Source organism: Sceloporus undulatus, chromosome 2 (genome assembly GCF_019175285.1).
Source record: "Sceloporus undulatus isolate JIND9_A2432 ecotype Alabama chromosome 2, SceUnd_v1.1, whole genome shotgun sequence".
NCBI lineage: Eukaryota > Metazoa > Chordata > Lepidosauria > Squamata > Phrynosomatidae > Sceloporus > Sceloporus undulatus.
In genome coordinates, this window is record NC_056523.1 from 14,519,191 (window position 1) to 14,543,231 (window position 24,041).

Genomic DNA, 24,041 nt, shown 5'->3' on the forward strand with positions numbered 1-24,041 from the left:
CAACCACATACAATACTGTGGGTGAAAATTGAACTTTAAAAAAAAGCGATTAACTTAGTGTATAAAAATGTCCTCTAAATTGGCATTAGACTCTAATTCATTCAGAAAAAAAGTGTAAACTACCGTAAATTGTTAAATTATCTCCTTTTCATTAAACAATGAGACTACTATCTATGCAACACAACCACTTACTACTACTTCTCAAGGCACACAAGGAGATGGCTGAATGATGACTTGTGACTCACCACTCAAGGACACAAACCATCTTTGTCGCACCTGCTAGGGGTGCAAACACCCAGACTGGGAATCCCTGTTCTAAAGCTTTTAAAAAGTTTTAGATTAAGGTTTCCCCAATGGCAGTGGGCACAGACAGCCAAGTAGGCCTCAAGCACATCTCAAGCCCATTGCCTAACACATTTCCTGTTCCCTTCCAAGAAACCCACCCCAACTCTTCTTTTTTCTGTGAAGTTGGCTCCTAAACTTGACACTCAACTTGAGATTTACTTGAAAGTATTTGCAAGGACATGAAACTCAACTTGAGACTTAAAGGTACAGACTTGAGACTTGGGAGAGTAAGAGCTGAATGCATCACTGCCAATGGAATCCCACAGCGTTGCATGTTACAAGTACAAATCCCATTTGAGTTATTAACATCAAAGCTTCTAACACAAGAGCTAAAACAGAACAATGGGAGCTGATTAAGACAACCAAGCAATGCCCTTATTTTACAGATGGTGGATCTGAAGCTGAAAGAGAAGTGGTTGATGAGAGGCCTGCCAAAACAGTAAGCCACAGCACTAAGGGTAAAAAAACTGAAGTTTCAGAAATCAAAAACTACCACAAACCAGAACCCTTGCAGATCTACTCTGAATCCTTCTACGTTGTGTCCCTGCTGTAGACAGTAATAAAGAAAAAGAACAAATGTTGTGGCTGACTGGAAAGGATGGTGGCAACAGAGACCTCCCTTCCTGACAGATCTCTAACCAACCTGTAGCAAAACATGGCAATTTCCAAAAAACCCTTTTGTGTGCGCATGCAATGGGAACGCTTGCTCTGTTGTTCAGTCTGGAATTGGGATCCAAGCTATCCACCGGAAAGGAAGGGCGATGTCTGGGAATCAGGAAGGAAGAGAAGAAATTTAAAAACCAAGGTATGATAGGAGAGGAAAGTCAAGCTTAATAATAATAATAATAATAATAATAATAATAATAATCATAATAATAATAATAGTGGGATAGAACTCTATGGCTGTTGGCATGCAGAATTGTTGCAGTTTGACATCACTTTAACTGTCATGGCTCCATCCTATGGAATCCTGGGATCTGTAGTTTGTTGTGGCACTAGAGCTCTCTAATAGCGAAAACAAAATATATCGCCCCGCCCCAACTGCAGGCTTGAGCATCCACGAATGGCCCCGCCCATTCCTCCCAATGGCAGTGTTTCCATGCACCTGTAAACCATGGGACAATGTTATGAGGTTTTTGGCATCCCATGGGTGTAGCGGGGGCAAGGCCTTGTGGTTATGAAATGCCAACTGTATCTCACAAGTCATAAAGCCCAGAATTCCAGCATTGGACCTGGCAGTTAAAGCAGTGTCAAACTGCAGCTGCCTCCTCATTGAAAGCCTGTTATCCTCCTCCCCTTTTTACACTGAAAGCAATTATTTCCACCACTATCCCCATCAATATGGTGACCCTTAAAAAAACTTACCACACATTAGCACCACTTTCTGGAGTTCCCCTTGTTTAACCGAGAGATGAGTTGACGGGGGTGGAATCGCAACTTCTTGCGCCTGTCGGGAAGAAAAAGAAAGAGATCACAAGACAGTGTGTTTCACTTCAAGTTAAGCAATGTGAATTTGGAGCAGAAAACCCCATAAAAGCGAAAGACAGGACAGAAAAATATTTCAAATCTCAAGGAAAACAGCTGTGTGTGTTTATTCAGATGGACTGGGAAAAGACTTTCAATTTGGTTATTTATTTATTTATGGTATTTATACACTGCCCTTCAGCCCTAAAGGCTCTTTGTTGTTAAACCTAATACGGTCAGCCCTCTATATCCACAGATTCTACATTCATGGATTCAGCCAACCACATATTGAAAATTTACCATTTTTTTCTCCAAAATGCAATTCTGATTTTTCTATTTTATAGAAGAAATACCATTTTACTATGTTGTGTATTAATGGGAACAGAACATCCTTGGAGTCAGGTATTCATGGGAGGGGGTGTTCTGGATCCAAATCCCAGTGGATACCAACACCCAAGAAATAATAAACAGCTATTGAAATAACATGTGCCAAACCAAATCATTCATCCCAATGTAGCTCAATGAACAAGGGATTTAAGCAAATGTTGACATAAGATTGATTTATTCAACAGGTTTGCTCTAATTGGGACTATATAGTTGATTTAACTCTAAGAATAAAAATAGCTTGATAGCAAAAGTGGAGAGGGGGCAAAATCAATAGTACTTACCGCTCAGACTCCCACTACCAAGGCACGCTCCAGTTGTTCCCGCCCTGGTCCTGGCGGCAGACCTTGATAGAGAGGACGGCTCCCTTGGCGGGGCAGACGTGGCCCTGCGCTATCAATTCCTGGGCCCAGACCTGCCGTATCATCCGGTGGGTGCTCTACACTTGAACCCCCTCGCATTCGGGCATGAAGAAAGAAGACACAAAGCTAATGTCTTAATGCTTTGGCATCTGCAAATAGCCTGTCTTGCTATCTCTGAACCCAAACTGTTCTGAAGGCATGACTAATTATTTTATACACAGATAAATGTATATAGGTATTATGTGGCCCCAGGCATACTAATGACATTACGATGCCATCATTCCAGCCTTTTTATCAATCACTTTAGAGCGGTTTTCTTGGTCCTTATCCCCCTTACTGCCAGTGTATTTAAAGCAAGGGCGGATAAATAGGGAGCCACATTAATTCCATAGGAAAAGCTCCCCATCACCCTCCTAAAACTGTGCCCCAAATATCTCGGGTCAGGGGTATTTTCACATACATTGCTCGGTACGAATTAATTCCCTCGTTAACAGCATGCAGCAGGCTTCAAACCTAGCGTGCTTGAATTTCGATCGTCCACCTATCCGAACAGTTCCATGGACCGTCAAATTTGTAGGGTCATTATCTAATATTTTAGGCCGAGGAGAGGCTTTATAACAATGAGAAGTTACCAGAAGCCACTTTTTTTTTTCTTTTTTTTTTAAAGCTACTCTTAGGCGTGAAATGGCACAGAAATGTTCAAATTCTCCACTACCACATCTCCAGAATGCCTTTGAGATTTCCCCCCCAAATGGGGTTTTTTTCCCCAAAAAATATTTGAACCTGGGGGCATCCTCTTAGCCCAAAACAGCCATGGGGTACATATGTACTGCAGGTAGCAACTTTACCCACCCCTAGTTTATAGAGTTTGGGGGTTGAAACTTGGGAGATCTCAGATTCTAGTTTCCCTGAGTCGTGAACCTGTCTCAGCCTGATGTACCTCTTAGTGTTATGAGGTTAAAAGGAGGTAAAGAGATAGTGCATTGCCTTGAACTTGTAGAGGAAAGGCAAGATAAACACGTAACTGCATACAATTAGCCCTCTTTATCCATGGATTCTGCATCCACAAACTTACACCAAACAGTTTTTTGCCATTTTATATAAGGAGCCCCATTTCACTAGCATACTGCATATAATGGAACTGGAACATCCACGGATTTTGGTATCCACCGGGGTCCTTGAACTCCAGTGGATTTCAAGGGCCCACTGTACATTCTTTCTTCCCTTGGTCTGGGTCATTTCTCCTAACCAAACTAGTCTTCTACTACCCTTTCGGAAAGTACATACGTATACATGAGAACACATATACATGCTATACACACTCATACACACACACACACACACACATCTGCTTTCCGAGAACTTTTGAGAACTTGCACATCTCAAGCCTTGCAATCATTAGTTGACTTGAAAAGAAAAAAGGTGAGGGGAAAGGCAGGGGTTTCATATAGGATGGAGCAACAGCTAGGGACTATGTGTGTGGAAGGGATGGGAAAGAGAAGGAAACATAAGGGAATGAGTTAAGGGAATGAGAACTTGAAATACCAACAGTTACATGTAATACTGGTTTTAAATGATTATGACTCAAATGGCTCCAGGTTTCTCAAGAAATGAGAACTGCATAAGATCTATTCACAAGAAACTGAAAAGTTGGTCTGTTTCACATAAAAATGAATGGAGTAGGGAGTACAGAATGAAAAATAAAATAGCATCTTTGTGACTGATTTATTCTAGCATGAGCTTTCATGGACATGTTTTGCTAAAATAAAATAAAATAAAATACAGGTTGAGCATCCCTCGCCCAGTATGCCAAAATCCATTACAGTTGCACCTCCATTTTCACAGGGGATCCATTCCGGATACCCCCCTGCAATGGAAAATTCAAGCGCATTGACTTGAATAGTAGTGGGCGCACACCTCATTTTGTCCCCCTCCATTTGCCGTCCGCGAAAGGCAAGGGACACGGATTCCAAGTCAGATAAAACGGAGGAGAGACTTACTCCAAATCTGAAATTGTCCACAGGAGTGGCCCTAGATAATGACACTTTTGCTTTTTGTGGTTCATGTATATAAAATTTGCTTCATGCACAAAAAAATTTATTGTGTTAAAATTACCTTCAGGCTAGTGTATATGAAACATTAATGAATTTCGTGTTTAAACTTGGGTCCCACTTCTAAGACATTTCATTCAGAACATATTGCAAATAAAGGTATTCCGAAATCCAGGGGGAAAAATCCAAAATCCAAAACACTTCTAGTCCCAAGCATTATGGATGAAGGATACTCAGTCTGTAGTCACAAAAGTGCTGTTTGATTCCTTCATTCCCTCCCCAAGTTTCAATTTTATACACTAAAAAGTAGTCTGGAAATTATCAATATGCAAAGGGATCGTGTAGCACCTTTGGACTAACTGTGTGAATAAGTTTATAGCCTACGCTTTGACTTGGGAATTGCCAAGTATACATTTCCGCAATCTCCTCAGGTTCCAGCCTCCTAGTTTGCCACCCCCTCCTCACCTGGGCTGGGTAGTGTCAGCACGACCTGTACCCTCAGAGGCACCCTGTCCATGTGATAATGGAATAGGGACAGGAGTGGAGGTATCTGCCTTGGCTATTGTGATTTCCTGGGCCTCAGAAGCATCTTCTCCACAGTGCGGGCAAAAGATCATGCCATTGAGTTGGGAAACACAGGCCTTGTGGAAGCGATGAGCTACGCGGAAGTCAGGGTGGCATTCCAGGAAAGTACCCTGAGGAGAGGAGGAAAAACAGGCTGTCAAAAGGATTCTGGGCAACTGGTGTCAAAAACTTCACAGACCAAATGACTGAGCGTGCCAGAAATGTGAGCAGTCCCATGTTTCAGAAGGAAACAGAAACATGAAACAATCAACCTCTGCAACTGGTAGGAACAAAAAATTCCTCTGAATTGGAGGGAACAAGCAAAAATATTTGAAGCCTTCAGCCCTTGTCTGTTGTTGAATGAGGCCCTCCCTCCATCTAAACTGTCACCACCCTGGCCTCAGAGGGAGATAGGAGGCAGGCACAGCTCCACCATGCCTAGCCCCAGAGACAGATGGAAGGTGCTCCCTCATCGTCTTTGGCCTTGGAGGGAGAGAAGAACTGGCAGTATTGGTTGGGCTTGATCCCTTTCCCTACTGCCATTCCCTTCTCCTTTTGTATCATGTCTTTGTAGATTGTAAGTCTGAGGGCTGGGAACTGTTAAATTAACTATCTGTAAGCTGCTCTGAGATCCTTTGTGGGGTATAAATACTCTAAATAATTGAAGAGATATATAAATACTTCTTCCCCTACTACACTTCAGGCACAAAATGCAGTAAATGATCTCAACAGGTCTCACACAGGGTATTTGGCTGCCTGAAGCAAACAACAACATGGCACTCCCTCTCATTTCATTGGCAGAAACTGACTGAACTGGTAATTGACTTCTTTTTCAATCCTGGCCATGGGATAGCCTCCACCACACTTGAGGTTGCAGACCAGGCTGTATAGCAGATGACTATCTCCTCCAAAACCTTGTTTCATCTCAGTTGTTGCTACTTCAGGTCACTGATTCACTCTGCATACTATAAATGTTGGCCCTGGATCTCAAGGACTAAAAGTTTTAAATTATAGGAAGGTAGATTTCAATTGTACATTAGAAGCAACTCCTTGATGGTAAAAGCAGTTCAGCAACAGAAGCAATTATCAACAGAGGTGGTGGGGTCTCTTTCCTGGATGTCTTCAAAAAGGGGCTGGACAGGGAGTTGGATCTGATGGCCTGTGCAGCCCCCTCCAACTCTATGGTTCAAATCTGGCTTCATGCCTGGTTCCCTGGAACCATGTTCTTCCCCTCAGACAAGTTTTGACAATGGATCCCTCAGGTCTTGTGTGCCACCCTCCTCATCCTGTCTAACACAATTTCCTTGGTTATCTTTTCTCACCGCAGTGCAGAAGTAGCCACATCCAGGGCAGCAGTGATGTTTCACCATCCTGGCCCGGTGGGCCTCGCACAGCACCATGAGAGGAACTCGGCTGGAGGGGCGCATTGTCTCCCGCTTCAAGATGCTACTGCTGCAGCCATTCAGCTAGGAATACACAAAACAGGATGATTATTTATATTATAGTGAGCCTGTCGCATTGGTGGGATAGCTATCCATTGGATTGGAGTGTCCACAGCTCACCATGTCCCATATTATTCAATGATGCTGCATGATCATGGATGCACTGACATTGATGTGTGCACGTAGCACCACCCACTGATATGGGACTTGAGCATCTGCATTTTTCCCCATCCACAGGGCCCCCTGGAATCAAACCCCTTTTCCAATCCATGACTAGGATTTCAAGATGGCCCAAAACATGGCTGAGAATCAAAATGCAGCTAAAACAACTGTAAGATGCACTTTAATATATTTAACAAAGTTTAAATTGTTTTAGAAATTTAATAATACTTAAAGCTTAGTATTAATCTATGTGTTTTACCATGTTAAAAAAGAATGACTTTTAACACAATTTAGACACCATTTTAAAGCACCCTCTGGGGTGGGAAGAAAATTTAACACCCCCCCTCCATTAAAAACTGCTTCCTCTGGAGCCAGTCTCCTACCAAAAGCATGCCTGAACCAAAAACATCTTCTACCTGCTGGTTTCCTCCTAGTTCTGAAGGGGACAACCTATTTGGACCTAATGAGATACCAGAAATGTAATTACTGTAACAAGTTACTACTTTGGGTATCTGATATTTTGGTTATCATTATTATTATTTTTACAAGAGAAATAAAACAACCTGGGAAGAAGCCAGTGGCAGCTGGTGGGTCTGATTTCAGTAGTGCAGTGAATCCACTCTGGGTTTTAGTCCAAACAAGAAAGGACATATCCATGCTACACCTACTTTGGGAATGTGGTTGAGAGCTCCTTTAGATTCACCACTCCACTGGAATGGAGTTTCCAGCTGCTACTGGACAAAGTTACTTTACTGGTATAACAAGTAACATTTTCTAGTTACTTTTCAATGTTACTTTAAAGGATATTTGTGGAACCACTTTGACAGGAATTGTTGGGAGTCTTCTGCCAAGAGCCTAAAGGGTTTTTTTTGTTTTTTAAAAAAGTAACAATAGCCAACAAGAATATGGAGAAGCTTTACTAACAGTGTAATAAATAGTGACAAAACATGACTTCTAACTGACCAGAGCAAGTTATGAGAACAAAAATTCTTACTTAAAAAAACTTTCCAAGTTCTGATTTACACCAGACTCACACCTTTGAATGTTCTTCTGTATATGTATCACAGACATTTTGCACTTTTCTCTACCTCATGGTAGCTGACGATGTTAAGCAACATTTCTGACATCTTGTTATTGCAGTAACCTAACTGAAAAGTACTTTTATTTACCACTTTAAAAGGGAGGAACGAGGTGTTTTATGATGTTATAACATAAAACCAATAAGCGACTTTAATTTAAAAAAAAAACATTGGATTATTAGGCTTGTTGTTTTAAATTGTTTGTGTTTGTGTGAGAACCTCTAAAGGTCTTAGAGTGCCCCATGCTTGCAATACCTCCTCTTTATTTTTCTGTGTCCTATCTAGTTCTATTTCCATAGGCAATTGGATTTATAGAGAGCAATTATTTTATTTTCACACATTAATTTCAGTCCCGAAACCACAAAAGTAGTACACAAAAAACATTAAACAGTAAAGCCATAAAGGCAAAAACATTAACAGCAATTTTATCATCATCATTCAAAGTCAATGCAAGGCGAGCAAAGACTCTTTTGAATGGTATGAAACAAAAAGGTGGCAGTCTCTAAAACATGTTGAACAAAAGAACCAAAGGGGTTAGAGAATTCAGGGACTCAGGGTGTATCTACACTGTAGAAATCATGCAGTTTGACACCACTTTAACTGCCATGGCTCCATCCTACAGAATCCTGGGATTTGTAGGTTTGTGAGACCCCAACAAGGCTAAAGACCTTGTAAAACTACAAAGCCCAGGATTCCATAGGATGGAGCTACAGCACTTAAAGTGTTGTCAAACTGCATTACTTCTACAGCATAGACGCACCCACAGCTGTGTTAGTCTGGAATATCAGTATGCAAAGGGATCTTGGAGCACCTTTGAGACTAACTGAGTGAAAGACGTTGTAGCGTGAGGTTTTGTAGATTTGATCTACTTCTTCAGGTCCATGGAAAGAAGAATTAGACCGAGTCTATGAAAGCTTCTCAAAGGAGGTACAAGATCCCTTTGCAAGAGCACCCAAGACTGCTTACTTCTAAATCCTTCATCAACTCACCTCTCCATCAGCACTCTCCGTTGCCATGCACTGATTTCCAGCCTGCTGGCTGAGGCGCTCAATCGTTGGGGCTTCCATGCGGCAAGAGCACAGGGGCAGCTCCTCAAACCGTTCCGTTTCCAGAGAACTCGTCTCATTCGACACCCCTGTGGAGGTTGGGGGGGGGGGGGGAGAGAAAAAACAAAAGCCTGGATAATGGCTGTTTTCACATACAAAAGCTGACTCCTGTCCACAGTGTAGTTCACAGGCCACAAGCTTTTTAAGCATGACAGCAACAAGACTTCATGATTCTAGAACCGGCAGCCACTTTCCTCAATACTGCACCATTTCCTGGTCTAACAATTTGGGTTCAACATGCTAGACTATTGAAGAGCCAGCATGGTATAGTGGTTTGAGTGTTGGACAATGACTCTGGAGACCAGGGTTCCGATTCCCTGTTCCACCATTAAATCCACTGAGTGATTTTGGATGAGTCACATGCTCTCAGCCTCAGGGCAAACCTCCTCTGAACAAATCTTGCCAAGAAACCCCCATGATAGGATAGCCTTGGGGTTGGCATAAATTAGAAATGTCCTGAAGGCACATAAAGCAACAACACTCTAGAAATGATCCAAGACTAGAGTTGTCAGAGTGAAAACTGGAGAAGGTCAACCTTTAATTGCTGTGCAAAAGAAGTTGCATGGCAAGCAATAACTGTTCAATTCTACACAAATGTTAAACGGACAGGACCCCTCTCCAATTTCCAGTCTGGGAAGTCTATGCAAGACATTTTGATAGTGGAGATACATAATCTAATGGATCTTCTCTGATAAAAAAAAATGCAGTAACAAACAGTATCTACAGCTAATGTGGCATAGTGGTCTGAGTGCTGAAATATGACTCTGGAGATCAGGGTTCATTGCTTACTAGCCAGGATAGCAACGTTATCTCCAATTTCAGAGACACCATAATTCTAAATCCCAGCCTCTGGTGGAAAAAACAAGAGGGCAGGGTCACTAAACTTGGTTCCTACTTTCAGGTTTTCCACTGGGACAAGTGATTGGTCACTAAAGGAAAAAGTAAGATACTGTGCTATATAAACCAGGGATGGGAAACACACAGCTATCTAGATGTTACTAGACTACAACTGTCAGCATTCCACATTATTGGCTATGCGGGCTAAGACTGCTGGGAGTTGCAATCCAACAACTTCTGGAAGGCCACACTGTTCCCACTCTTGGTTCTGAATCATAGTAGTGTTTTGTTTTGTTTTTACCTGAGATAACCCTTTTCTAGACATTTCTAGGTCCTCCAAAAATATTCTATTCAAATAGAATCTATTTGGTGATTCTATGCTGATTTTTGGCCATAGAATTATGCTGGAAGACCTAAAAATGCTTAGAGAGAACATTTTTTTTTCCAGTTTCATATAGAGCAGCAGCAGAGGTGCCAGCAAACACAGTAATCCACAAACACTAAACTTGCAAACGTAGAGAGATGACTATTATTAACATGTACTAATAGACGTGAGGAGCCCATTTAAAAAACAAAACAGGCCACCAACTTAAAAGTGTAATTGATTCCAAGGAATACCTGATCACTGCTGTATAAGGAGACAAATGAAACACAACAGCTGCCCAGTGCCCAAACTGCTAGCTTGTCTGGCATCCAACTGGTTGCCAGAACTTGCTTCTCCTCATGCTTTCCTCCTGCTTGTTCCAGAGTAAATGTGGCTCTATAAATCAAGGCAAAGCCATCCAAAGCTTTCCTCAGCATGAAACAGAGATTTATCTCCTCCGAGAGGATGTAGAACCCAACAAACTCAAAGCCCACCACACATTGTCTTCGCTGAATTCCACAAGATCTCATGGGGGAGAAGAGGGAGTACGCACCAGCATTGTTGGGGGACAGTGCCCCTTCGTTGGGCAGCTCCAAACAGCCAAGAGGCACCTCCGTATATTCACTCTGGGTGGCTGAAGGACCACCATTCAGGCCTGGAGAGGGAGAAAGAGAATGAGGAAAAACAACAATGCACTGAACCCTCCGTAAAATCTCACCCGTCATTTCAATGGCTGTTCAGTTGAGTGGGATATATACCCTTTTGGAAATTTGTTTTTGTTATTTTTTGGAGTGGGGGGGCATTCATTCTCCTGAACAGCTGATTTGTTTGTTTTATTTCTATTGTACTTATATATTGTATTGTATTTATATATTTATTTCTCTCAATATGAGATCCAAAATAGGGTTAAACTCCAATCATTTTTTTAAAAAAGACCTCTCTTCTTAAAATAGTATTTTTAAAAATGAAATAAATATGAAACAGTTTAAAAGCATAGTCCTGTTGACATCTTCAAGCTAGGCTTTCCCACTGCTCACCCCAGACAATTTAAACAGTCAAAGGCCATGCTGGCTGAGGGATTCTGGGAGCTGGAGTCAGAAAAAAACTTTTCCAGGGTTGGCCTTTTGTAGTTCTTCATATGTAATTCTGGCAGTGCAAATGACCTCCAGCAGAACAACCCCTGCCCTTTCTTTGCTCCATGCCAGTTTTGGCTCTGGAGTTCCAGGGTGGACAATTACCTCTGCTATCCTTAGGGTGAGGCTCTTTGCGTTTCCGCTTGCGTGACGGCTTGACCCAGGGGCTGTCGTTCCGCCAGCATTTCCTGGCCTTTCGTTTGGAGCTGGAGGCAGCACTCTGGGGCACAGAAAGGAGACCATGAGATGGGGGAGCATACATCACAGCCAAAAGAGAGGAATGCTGGGAGCTGCAGTCCAACATCATAATTGTCTTAAAATTAGCAAGAAAATATTGTTATTATTATTTTCTTTAAACTGTATTAATACAAGGCAATGAAACATAAAACACAACAAAAATACAATAAAAAATAAAACCAGTAAAACAGATATCCCTGCCAAAGTTGTACATTCTAAAACAATTAAAAATCTGAAGGACTGAATGATTCCTATCCTGATTAAAACTATGAGATATTTAATTTATTTATTTCACCTTTCCATATTTTCCTAATATTTAAGCAGTTATTTTTTTCACTACATGTCAGTCACTAAGAAAGAAAAGACAGAACAGTTGCACACTACTTTGACAGTAGTAAGAACTGCAAAAATGAATAATTTGTGGCCTCATAGATATTGCCAAACCCAACTCCCATCAGCACTATTCAGCAGAGCTGATGGTGAGGGATGATGGGCATAGCCACCTATCAACCTCTGGAGAGCCAAATGCTGCCCACTCCTACCTTAAATAGTCTAGGGAGACTGGTTTTTAAAGAAAGATTGGATGGCCACCTGTCAGGGATGTTTTAGCCGTGGATCCCTGCAGCAGGGATGGGGCTACATCCTTGAGGTCTGTTCCAACACTATGATTCGACAAGCAAAGTATCCGAAGGACCCAAAAGCGAAAAAGATGGCTACATATGTGACCAGGTTCTTGATTCATTTCAATATGTTTTTTTTACTGCAGAAGTCTAATTTCAAGACTTTTTTAAAAAACTACTTTTAAGTGAACTGGTAGAAAGGACACAAGTAGTTTTAATCACGGAGTGCAGGACGAAAATTCCCTAGATGAAGAGAACCTCTCAAAATGTGTAGGGAGACCTGATCGTAGGAATAACTGCCCATTACCCTTTTGGGACTCTATAGCGGGTTTTGATCTTTTCCGTTGTATACCCGAAGGACCACCTACTTCTGTACAAACTTGGCAAAGTAAGTCATATTATCAAAGTCCTTCTACAGATGTTGTTGTGTGCTTCAAGTCATTTCTGATTTATGGCAACCATAAAGTGAATCTATCATGGGGTTTTCTTGGCAAGATTTCTTCAGAGGAAGTCTGCCATTGCTGTCCCCTGAGGCTGAGAGCATGTGACTTGGCCAATGTCAGCCAGTGGGTTTCACCAGTTTTCTAGGACTGAGAGCATGTGACTAAGCTGGGATTCAAACTTTGGCTTCAAGAGTCAAGACTCAAACCACTGCACCACACTGGATCTCTAAATATGCTTGTTTGCAAAGGTTAGACAGGAGAATACCAAGAGAGGCCTTCCTTTTGGCTGCACCATGGATATTTTTTTGTTTTGGTTTGGTTTTTGGAATATTTCAGATTTTGAAACTCTGAATAAGGAAGACTCAATCAGTATGCTTTTCTAAAAAAAACATACTGCTCTTAACTTGGCTACTGGTTTGGCTTTCAGTTGCTATACCTACAGTATTTTTTCAGAGAGTTAAACAAGAGAAAAAAAAGAAAGAAGAAGAAAAGAAAACAGAACCAGTAAAGCAGCAAGATAAAAAAGCAAAGACCTAACAAGTTATTGGGCCAGAGAAATTAAAATTTTAAAAATTGAAGAATTGTTTTCCAGGTCTGAAAGGCACATGTTCTGTTGTCATTTTTTCCTTTCAAAAGAAATGGTACTCTGGTCCTTTAAAAAGCCCCTGAACAAACACTGTGAAGGCTTTGGTTATTCTCTTAGATACATAACTCCAAGTACCCACAAGACTAAAAATGTTATTTCAGCATCAAAATCAGGGGCTGGGAGGAATGTCAGGTGGAAAAGGGGAATAAAAATGTAGAACAGAATAAAACATAAATCAAGAGAAGAAATAAAATTTAGTATCGGCTGGTTGACTATGTAGGAATTTCCCCTTTCAGAGATCCACCCTTACATATTGGCTTAGAAAAGGTGCTTGCCAGAAGCACATATAAACATACAGGAGAACAGCACAATCAAAACAGAAAGAGTGAAGCCAAGCCAGAGATTGCTGACAGCAGAACATGCATATTAAAGTTATTCAGGAAAGGCTAGTTTGAACAACTACGTTTTAAAAGCTCTTGAGGAGGCTGAAGGTGCAAGTACAAAGCAGGAGGAAGGGAGTTCTGAATCTGAGGGGCCACAACTGGAAAAGCCCTATCGCTGTATTCATTAATCAAGTAATTAAAATTAAAAAAGACAAGCTTCAACTCACCCTGTCAGAGAGATTACCAGATTCTTCATCTTCTTCTTCCTCTTCCTCCTCCTCCTCTTCTTCCTCCTCCTCTTCTTCCTCTTCCTCTTCTTCTTCCTCTTCTTCCTCCTCCTCCTCTTCTTCTTCTTCACTCATATGCTCTCCAGCAACATCTGCATCTGACTGCAAAATAAAATAAAAGGAGGAATTAGAAGCAAGGGTTAAGTAGAATGATGGAAGGAACAGTGAGGTGTGCCCATAGGATGGATTCCTACCTTCCTGATGGTATATTCCTACATTGGTTCCATTCAGCCTGAGACAAGCAGTCCAAAATAATCAGAGACAAATACTCTAAAAACAGAGCTAGCCACATACATGGATATAAAGAAGGATAAGCCAAGGATATAAAGGAGGACATCTTTTCCCCCAAAGCAGGGATGGGCAACATGAAACCAGCATGCACCCGCTCCCATTTGCTAATATCACAAACAAACAAAAAGGCCACACATTTCTACTTTAAAATAAAGAACTTAGGGAGGATGCATCTTGTTTAAAGTGAAAATGTTGTTTTTTATTGCTGCCACTGACAGGGAAGATGTGTGGTTCATGATGGGGATGCACCCCCAAAATTTGCCCATATATATATATATATATATATATGCATACACACACACACACTCTACTGTATCTCTGTGTGTGTGCATACATGCACATGTGCACACACCTTTAAGACACCTGTCAATTTATGGTGATTTCATAGGGTTTTCTTCAGAAAGGAATGCTCAGAGGTGGTTTTGTCATGTTCTTCCTCCGGAATAAAGACTGCTGCATCTGGTATTGGTAGATGATATCCCATCCAATTATTAACCAGGGCTGACCCTGCTTGGCTTCCAAAATCAGAGAGGGTCTGGTGACTTTAGGGTATTTAGACCCCACGAGATCTACACCATAGATAATTTATACACAGAATTTTATGTACACTGACATTCTGTGGAACTATGGAAAACCATAGCATGAGATTTTGCCTGTGGACTGTAGCTTCCAAAGGATCACATGTTTCTTTCCCACTTCTTTGCGAACAAATAACCAGTTCTTATGACAAACGTCAAATGGAAGTGTGTAGGTAATGCCTGTTGAAATTTCTAAAAGCAGAGAACACACATTTCCAGTCATTTTGAGACAGGGTTTCAAAGCCGATGCTGAGGCATAGTTCCTCCCTTATCACCCATAACAAATCAAAGCAGATGATATTATGTAAAGGAAGAGATGCATGCTTCCTCAACTTAGGCATCTCACAAAATTCAGCTTTCAGGGTCAGAATTTGGGTTAAAGTGGCACAGAATTATGACTTTTCCCCAAAACATCCATAACCCAGCTTACATGTTTCACATATCTGACAGAAGCAGGCATCCTGCTGGTTAGCCCCAACTAGAGCAAAACCATTTAATTGATTGTACAATGGTTGAGTCAACATATAATTAAGTCTAACTGATTCAGTGGATCTACTCTAGTCAAGATTAACATCAGAATTCAGGCCAGAGTGTGTAAAGCAGGAAGAGGCTGCCACAATAAACTACAATTCCCAGGATTCCCTAACATTGAGCCATGACAGTTAAAGTGGTCTCAAACTGGATTATTTCTGCAGTGTGTTTTGGACCTTGGAGTTGACAACATTGGCAGAATAAGCACTAAATAATACAGATAAAAATACAAGGATTATTTAGACAAAAAACTAGAAGACCAAAACGATACCAACATTGGATGATAGGTTAATTACGCTAATGGATATAATGCAAACAGATAAACTACCAACTATGATTAATGAAAACTCACTTAATAGATATGAGAAACAATGTCAGAAAGTAATAAAATACAGGAAAGAGAAGTGGCACGATTCTCCAAAGATGCCAGCCACAGATGCTGACGAAACATCAGGAACAAACTCTTCAAGAACATGGCCACATAGCAAGAAAAACCCACAAAAAACTATGGTACGGTAACCCATTTCTAAGTATAATAGATTAAAAATTTGAGTAATTCAGAATTTAACTTCTGTAATAAGAAAGAAATAAGAGTGTTTATAAAAAGAAGTAAAGGATTGGTGATAAATTGTGTAAAAGAGGTTGGATCGAAGAAAATCAGCAAAGTATTGCACTTGGCGAAAGATGGATATAAAGGGAAGGAAGGGGTAAATTTAGATTAGATTTTATGGAATATTTAAGATGACAACACTATAACAATAGGAAGAAGATGTACAACTGTTGTAAAAAAATACTAATTAAAACAACAACAATAAGCACTGGATGGCTGGGAGTGATTTTAATTTTCCACAAAGCCCATGAGATAGCACCACTATATGAATTGTGGAAAACTGAAATCAACCTGCCCAGGCTAGCTTTCAGTGCAAACCCTGATGGGAATCCTGGCATCTGCCCAGCAATGCCATAACACCAAGCCAAAGACTTCCAAACAATACAAAGCCCACAAGCTTTATATGGGTTATTAGGGGTAAAAGTGATATTTGTGTTAGCTATCAACCACCTTACCTCTCAGCCCTGTGAAAACAGCCCCTGCCACTTCCAAAGAAAGCATTCCCCCCCCCCTCAGTACCTTGCTGTCTGAGTCAACATGGCCATCCACAGAGTAGCTGTCGTAGTAAAGGGTGAAGTCGTCTCCCACTTCAGCCTCCCACTCCTGGCCTCTTTCCTCCTGCGACGCAGTTGCTGGAGCAGTCATCTCTTCTGTTACTGTGATCTGGGGGGGGAAAAGGTTTATTTGTTTACATTATCTGTTAGCCCTTGTTCAACTGCAGCTCTCAGAGCAGATTATGAAGTACAGGTAGAGTATCCCTTATCTGGAATTCCAAAATCCCAAATACTCCAAAAAGCCTTTTGACGTCCTGTGCTGTACAGTGGTCCCTTGGTATCCCCCTGGACTCCAAAATCTGTGGATGCTCAAGTCCCATTAAATACAAGGGCAGGGAATCATCTGAATATCTATCTGTAAGCTGCTCTGACAGCCTTCAGGGATGAAAAGCGGAGTATAAATGCCATAAATAAATAAACAAATAAATAAATAAGGGGTCTCTTATATAAAATGGCAAAATCAAGGTTTGCTTTAGGAATTTATATATTTTCTGGATGTTTTCAAACTGTAGATTGTTGAATCTGTGGATGAAGAATTCCTAGATGTGGAGGGCCAATTGTATTATCCCTGGCCTTAAACAGGCTGGGCAGAGGTGATGTGGAGAAATCCTTGCCATGGCTTTTGGCTGGCCTGTCCTCTGAACTCTGGCTGGGCAGAGATGCTGAGGAAGGAAGTTTCCATGACTTCTGGCCAGTTTCCTCACTGATCCCTGGCCTTAACAGGCTGGGCAGAGGTGATGTGGAGAAACAGAGACATGGAGGGGATACCCCTCACCATCTCTTCCCACAGCTCCCATGTGCTGCAATGCTGTTTGCAGAAATCTCCTGTGCTCCCACCATGAAAGGGGGCAGCTTTGGAGGAGAGGGAGAGTCATTGGCAAAGCCAAGACCTTTCTCCAATCCTGGGAGCCCTTGCCATTTTAAGTCTTCTTCATGCTTCCAAGGCTGTAGTAAAGAAGCTGCAGAGCAACAGCAAACACATCCCAAAGGGTCTCCCTCTGACGCCAGCTCCCTCTGTTGAGCTGGCAGACCCTGAGCTAGGGAAGCCTGGGTTAAGGATGGCCCTTCACCCATGCTCTCAGGGTCCTCTGCCATAGCCACCACCAAGAAGGGGGGAAAGGCAGGGAGAGGAGAAGAAGGGAAGACCAAGAAAACTCTCAAACCGCTTTCGCAGAAAGGAAAAACTTCGCTGGCTCGAAGAGAACATCCTGCTAGGAGCATAGGCAGGAACAAGACTGAGGCTCAGGGGGGCTAGCTCCTCCCTATATAGGGGCCGGTCTTTTGTTTATTGTCCCTGCCTACAGGAGCAAATAGGAGGAGCTAAACCCAGATTACAGGAGGACAGGACCCTCTCTGCTGGGAAAGGTCAGAGGACTGGATTCATGCCAAGCATTGCACATTTATTCCCATCATTTCACTGACCCTCAGCCTCTCTGCAGTCTCATTATGTCTCATTATGTTTATGCAAATACTGGTTGAGTCTCCCTAATCCAGAATTCAAAATACTGCAAAAATACAGCCTCTCATGGCTTTCTGATGGTTCAATGGACAAACTTTGTTTCATGCACAAAATTATTAAAAATATTGTATAAAATTACCTTCAAGTTATGTGTATAAGGTGTATAAGAAACAATTACATTTTGTGTTCAAGCGTGGGTCCCATCCCCAACATATCTCATTATGTACATATATGCAAATACAAATATTCCAAAATCAGATAGATAGATAGACAGATAAATTTTAAAAATCCAAAATCCAAAACACTTCTCATCTCAAGCATTTTTAATAAGGGAGATTCAGTCTGTACTTCTGGTCCCGAGTATTTCAGATAAGGAAGCTTATACAAATATTCCAAACTCCCCCCCCCACCCCCACAATATGGAACACTTCTGGTCCAAAGCATTTCAGATAAGGGATACTTGACCTGTAAAAGCATTAAGAACACACAACAAGAACAACAACAAAATCACTGAGAAGTGGTCAACAATATCGCATTTTTAAAAAAGGAACCAACAGAATTTTGCACAGCTTGGAAAAAATACTTTTTCAGAATATGACTCCCTGAATCCTACAAACAGCACAGAAGGTATAGTCCAAAAGGGCAATTATTCCAAACTCTGGTCTGTGAGAATTGTACATTTTGTGCCGGGTTGGGACTTTGGGAATCAGTCCAGACACTTAAGGGGGAAAAAGCCAGTACAGAAGATTCTCTCTGGATGAAAATCCCAAAGGCAAGGGCCCAGCTACAAAGACTTCGTCTCTAATACTTCCACCTGGAAGGAGATTAGACCATTATTTGCGTAGGAACACAGGTAGATGTGCTGGCCAGCTGGCATGGCCCTCCAAATACAGATTTATGTTACTTATTAATTTAATTTAATTTCATATGTTGTTGCCCAACTTGGGCTGCAAACCAGTTCACAATGTGTTAAAACAAAATACAGTAGGCAATCCATTTTCACAGGGGCTCCATTCTGGACCTCCATGAAAACAGAGGCTCACGCTTATTCAAGTCCCATAGGCTTGGATGAAGTGTGCCCCTGTGCACGCACCACTGCAAATAGTGGAGATTGCCCTTTCGTGTATTACAAGGGGCAACTGTACAGTCAGCCCTCAGTATCTACAGGTTCTTTATCCATGGATTCAACTATATATGGCAAGGGAGCACTGTATATATTAAAATATGACCCACCAACCACAACTTTGCATATGTGTGAACACTCTCAACTCAGTAATCTTTGAAAATGAAGCACAAGTTTATGTATCAGTGCTTAACTTCTGGGGAAAATATTCTAAGATGTATAGAGGCTCTTCAAATTTATGCTGGAAATGTCAGGGAAAAAAGATGGACCTTTTCCCCCCCATATTTGGTGGACCTCTGAGAAAGCCAAAACATTTTGGACACAAATTCATAAGACGACTGAAAATATTGAAAATTAAATTTCAACTGGAACCCAGACTGTTCTTACTAGGACACTTAGATGAACAACAGGAGAAGAATCGTTTAAGATTAATACAATATATGATCACCATAGCCAGAATGACCTACACTCAGAGATGAAAAGAGACAATAATCTTAAAAAGACTGGTTGTTAAAATTATTTGATTTTGTAGAAATTGATAAGTTGACTATGTTGACACATCAAAAAACTATGGATCATTTTAAGAAAGAATGAAAGGTGTTAAGAGAATATATGAAAAATAAGAAGGGTTCTGTGATGGTTTTAGGGAAGGGATGCTATATCTTGTAGAGAATTTTATAGAAAAATGTTTTACTTCGTTTATGCCCTTTTAAGACTTACATTGTTAAGATTTTTATTTTGTTATTGTGTGCCTTCAAGTCATTTTCTGGGGCTGAGAGTATGTGATTCATCCAAGGTCATCTAGTGGGTTTCCATGGCTGAGTGGAGATTCGAACCCTGTCTCCAGAGCTATATTCCACTGCTCAAACCACAACTCCATGCTGATTCTAATATTATATTAAGGTGGATTGTATTTTCAATATATGGATGAATTTTAGAATAGCTATAGAAAAATTAATTCTAAAGAACCATAGTGAGGCACGTCAGAAGCCATAAGTCCCTTGTTTTTTGTTTATTTCCCTTTTTGTTGTAGGTAGTTTTAGACAGGTAGCTCAATAAGGTTTGTTATCCCTTTATGTTTGCTTTTAGGCATATAGTAAATTGGTTTATATTTGTTTGATGTTGTTTATAATAAAAATACTTTTTTTTAATATTCCTAAACTCTATTCACACTCACACAACAGCAGCTTAAATCTACAAGTACCTGACTCTGGGCTAAAGGAGGAGCAAGGAGAAATAAGCCCAAAGATATCTTGTTAAAAAAATTATTCTTAATGTCTTGTTGCTTTGGAGTTTGCTTTGTTTTGTTTTTTGCTTTTGTGGTTAGCACTCGGAGCCATTTGAAGATATCTGCACACAGAGAAACCTATAATTAAGAGAGGAGGCAGGCGTAAAGTCTTTCCAAGTCACAACTTGGTTCAAGAAGATTTTAAAGAAATCTGAGGTTTTAGTGGCCATAATTGTTGTGTTGCCTTCAAGTCATTTCCAACCTATGGTGATCCTAAGACAAACCTGTCATGGGGTTGTCTGGGGCTGAGAATGTGTGGCTTGCCCAAAGTCACTCAGTGGGTTTCCATGTCTGGACAGGGAATCAAAGCCTGATCTCCAGGATTGTAGCCCAATGCACAAACCACTACACCAGGCTGGATACATGCAGCATGGTGTACTAAACTGGACTATAAAATCTGATATGATTTTAGGACAGGTTATCTGAACGACTGTATGGTCCCACTTCTGTCACAAGCATGTTGATGAAAACCAAAATTAAAGCCTTTAATAATAATAATACAAGTAGTAGTAGTAGCAGCAGCAGCAGCAGCAGCAGTAATGTTTGCAGGCTGGTGAATTCCCTCACACAGAAGATGCACCTAGATTCTCAAAAAGGGAGAGGCGAGATACAAATAAATATATTATTTTATATTATTATTATTATATTGGCCTCTTTTTAGGTCTCTTTTTGCTGGCAGGCAAAATTTTGTATTTAAACAGGACTCTGGCTGTTGACTGCTTGTGGCAAAAAAATTTTTCAGTATGGTGTGCTCTATGTATATCTTCCTTATTTTGTTTTAAATAGGTTTTAAAGCACTTTAAATTAGTGTTTTTAACAGGATTGCTTGTTCAATTGTTTTAAAAACCTTTTTTATAATTAGGTTTTTTGCAGACTTTTTAAATCTATACTGTAAACTGCCTTGCCTCATATGCTGGGATAAAGACAGGATATACATGGAACAAAGATTAATAAATAAATAAGAATACCACTGGCTTGTTGGAAAAGAATACAGAATATCTTCATCTGAAATCCTCTAGCAGCCATACGTTAAGGCAGTGATGGTGAACCTTTTAGAGGACGAGTGCCCAAACTGCAACCCCTAAACCCACTTATTTATTGCAAAATGCCATATGCCTCTGGCTTTCTAGTAACAAACTCTGTCAAACTCTATGCTGGGGCGACGGCACATGTGCCCACAGAGAGAGCTCTGAGTGCTACCTCTGGCACATGTGCCATAGGTTCGCCATCACTGCGTTAAGGCATAAGTGGTAGTTAAATATCAGTAAGCTGATATTCATTTACCAAGAAAGTGTCAAACGGAGCTAACAACAATATTAAAAACTACTAAACAATTAAATAATCAATGAATCCAATGGTAGTCTCCACTTTTTAAAATTCATTTTTATTAAACATAAATACTACAACTAATACAACATATATTTATATGATTTAAAACTACCACATAAAACTACTATGTAAAAACTACAAAGAAAAAACAAAGGAAAAAATATAGCAACAATCCTAACATAACACAAAAAAGCACTCTGACTTCCTCCCCCGGACACTGATGGTTATACCTCCCATTACGAGTCTTCCTTTAATTTATAATCTACTAGGTTTCTATGATATAAGCAAACTCTAGTACAAAACCTAAAAGTGGTATCAATGGTACTGTCAATTTGAAGAGTTCCACTGAAATGAATGGGGCGAAACTGTACAATGTAATTTGCACAATGCTACAATATCCAAAAGCGTCCTCCTCCTCCATGCTTTTTGCCCTAGTGTCATGCTCCGTGACACTTAAAATCTTACAGATTAACAGGAAATCCTGGGAATCTGACAGCGCTACCAAAGGAGAGTGTTATATTCAATGTTCACACAAGAGATTATCTCCAATGAAACTTTATTTGGAAGAAGGAATTTTTAAAAAAAAACTAAGAGAAAAAAATGTCAAATGAAGGAAAACGAAAGAACAGGTGTTTAGAAAACATTTGGTATTTTCTGGCTTCTCGATCACTATCAAACTTTGATAGCTTCACATGTCAGGAAAACTGTTCCCATGGATTAGAACAATTTCTATTATCTTTGAAACCTTGGTGGATAGTGTGCTGGAAGCACCAACGAAGGACACAAGGCTTATCTTTGGCACGCCTTATCTCCTTTTGTGGTTTTAGAGGACCCTGGACAGCTGGTGCCACTTTGTTATCTGCCACTTTTGCCATCAGCGAACACCATACAACTTTGCATTAGCTGAACTTCAAACTGCATAAATTCTCTTTTACAAAGCTTTTCTGTTTCTGAAATCTATAGTCCCCAAAAATAAGTTCCCCAAGCTCTGTTGTTAGGAACTACACATTTTATGCAGAGCTGCACATTAAAAACACCCAATGCCTCCCAACTTAGCAGTCTCAGAGAGCAAGTCTATTACATTTTGTAGATCTGGTGACTCAAAAGGACAAGAGTGAAGATGTCTACTGAGAAAGATAGAACCGGTCTCCGAAAAAACTACCCCTCTCTTTTCCATCCCTAGACATGTATGGACTTCCCACATCTGTTTGAAGCTGTCAATTCTTTCCTTGGCATCTTTATAGACATTTAACGATCTCTGGGTTTCAAGGCATTTTTAAAGTTCAGGTTGAGTATCCCTTGTCCAGAACTCCGAAATACTCCAAAATCCAAAAACGTCCACATGGGCGGCTGAGAAAGTGATACCTGTGCTTGCTGATGGTTCAGTGTACGCAAACATTTTTTCATACATAAAATTATTAAAAATATAATTCATAAAATTACCTTCGGGCTATCTGTATAAGGGGTATACAAAACATAAATGGATTTCATGTACAGACATGGGTCTCATCTCTCAGTATGTGTATGTAAATATTGCAAAACCTAAAACAACTGTGGACCTAAGCATTTTGGAAAAGGGAAACTCAACCCGTAATACTTGTGTGTCCAAATGGATGCCCAGTCCTTGCCTTTTAGATACTCGGTCAACACAAATGGTCACATAGGATTTCCCACCCGTTTCAATAAGTAACTGGAAACCAAAATTAAAAATAACCTCCACCTTTACAATCCCACATCATTTGTGTTTTTTAATCATTTTTTTCTTCTCCGCTTCAGTACCAGTTATAGGGATTTTTCTTTTTCTTAACTCAAGTACTATTAGCAGTGGTGAAAATAACAAAAATAGCTAGGATATTGATGTCAGTAAATGAATTTGCAGTTCTGCAATAACTCCCTCCCCACTTAAAAAACCCAATTTTCAAAACAATATAAACATCGGGGTTCTATGTAGTGGAGACACCTCCACTCCTGAATCTTCTGAATGGGAGAACAGATGCCCAGGAACAGTTTCATTTAAACATGCCCTGTAGCTGGTAAGGGGGAGCTTACCTGATCAGCTTACAATCCACCCCATAGATTCTGCTTTTCCACACACGTACAGATACTCGAGTACCTTCTGCAACAGAGTTCCTTATTACTACAACACATGAGAAACTACTAACTTCTGAGGAGCCACATGACTAGACTATCTCAACTATAAAACTGCACCGAGAGGGAGAGACAAGCACCTCCCAGGCCTTCAGGAGGGAAAGAGAAATTTAAAAACTGGCAAGTTCTCTTAAAGCTACACCACAAATCCTTCCAGAACGGAAGGGATCACGTTGGACTGCAACTCCCAGCATTCTTCACCAAAAAAACTACTCTGGCGAGGTCTGAAAAGAAACACAACATTCTACAACTGAAGAATGGCTGTTAAAAAAATAATTACA

General features: G+C 40.6%; 1 protein-coding gene across 1 annotated transcript in view; it reads right to left on the reverse strand.

The window, feature by feature from the left end:
* Nucleotides 1–24,041, reverse strand: part of EHMT2 (euchromatic histone lysine methyltransferase 2) — a 72,547-nt gene that overhangs the window by 19,986 nt on the left and 28,520 nt on the right. Inside the window, exons 7-13 of the mRNA XM_042449104.1 lie at nt 16,379–16,522; nt 13,790–13,951; nt 11,399–11,513; nt 10,714–10,815; nt 8,843–8,988; nt 6,493–6,636; nt 5,072–5,301 (exon numbers count right to left, since the gene is read on the reverse strand). Of these exons, the coding sequence (XP_042305038.1) occupies nt 5,072–5,301; nt 6,493–6,636; nt 8,843–8,988; nt 10,714–10,815; nt 11,399–11,513; nt 13,790–13,951; nt 16,379–16,522 (1,043 nt within the window). The remainder of the gene's footprint in view (nt 1–5,071; nt 5,302–6,492; nt 6,637–8,842; nt 8,989–10,713; nt 10,816–11,398; nt 11,514–13,789; nt 13,952–16,378; nt 16,523–24,041) is intronic.